The 818-nt window shown below is 62.3% G+C and overlaps 1 protein-coding gene across 1 annotated transcript in view; it reads left to right on the top strand.

Moving 5' to 3' along the window:
- ENH_00084650 (hypothetical protein) overlaps positions 1–814 on the top strand; it is a gene marked incomplete at both ends in the record, with an annotated part of 1372 nt that extends 558 nt beyond the window's left edge. Inside the window, one exon of the mRNA XM_013577934.1 lies at positions 571–814. Within this exon, the coding sequence (XP_013433388.1) occupies positions 571–814 (244 nt within the window). The remainder of the gene's footprint in view (positions 1–570) is intronic.
- Positions 815–818: the final 4 nt, after the last annotated feature.

Genomic DNA, 818 nt, shown 5'->3' with positions numbered 1-818 from the left:
AAACTTCGGCGACGATTAAGTATGCTGCTCAGTTTTATTGGGTGCTGCGTGTTGGAGCTGCCTGTGGCTCGACTGTGGGGTTGTGCATTTATTTGATGTGTTTCCCCCCAAAGGCTTCTTTATTTGCCCTGACGAGGCCACAACCCCAGTGGAGCAGAAAAAATAGGTGCTCCCTGCAGCACCCCCTAGGAGAGCTGGAGCTGCCCCGACGCCAGAGACCACTTCGAGAAGGCTCAGGCTCCCGAAGGGGAATCTTTAGAGACGAAGAGCTGCCCTTTTAGAGCCTTTTTCTGTGGAAGACGGGGGAACCGTTGGGCCCAAAGGAAGTCCCGTATTGGCAGCTTTTACTGCTGCTGACTGCCCGCAGCCCGCCGTCTGAAGAGGCGCTGCGGCATAGCCCGAAGGCGCAGCGGCTGCTGCGGGACTGGGGCAGCCTAGCGCGGGTGGTGTCACTGCCGCTGAGCAAGAGCCCGGAGTTCCGAGAGTTGCTGGAAACTACGGGGCTCCCCCTGGTGGTCTCCCGGGGGGCCTCCAAGGAGGACCCCGTGCTGCGGCTGTACCCTGGGGCAGGGCCAGCAGCAGCGCGCCGTTCAGCAGCTACGAGGGCCCCGACGTGGCTGCTGAAGAATTCGCCTATTGGGTGTTGGCTGAGGAAGGCCGGGCAGCAGAGTTTTCTACAGAAGATGAGGCGAAGCCCAAGGAGGGGACTGGGGAGCCGCAGGCCTCGCCCATTGGAACAGTGGTCCACGCATGGGTCCACCAGGGCAGCGCGGGGGCGCTGCTGCTAGCGCAGCTGGCGCAGCAGCGGCAGTAGCTGC

Source organism: Eimeria necatrix, genomic scaffold (genome assembly GCF_000499385.1).
Source record: "Eimeria necatrix Houghton genomic scaffold, Enh_scaff968, whole genome shotgun sequence".
In the NCBI taxonomy this organism is placed as follows: domain Eukaryota; phylum Apicomplexa; class Conoidasida; order Eucoccidiorida; family Eimeriidae; genus Eimeria; species Eimeria necatrix.
The sequence above is the reverse complement of the archived record's forward strand: the minus strand, read 5'-3'. Positions and strand labels throughout refer to the sequence as shown.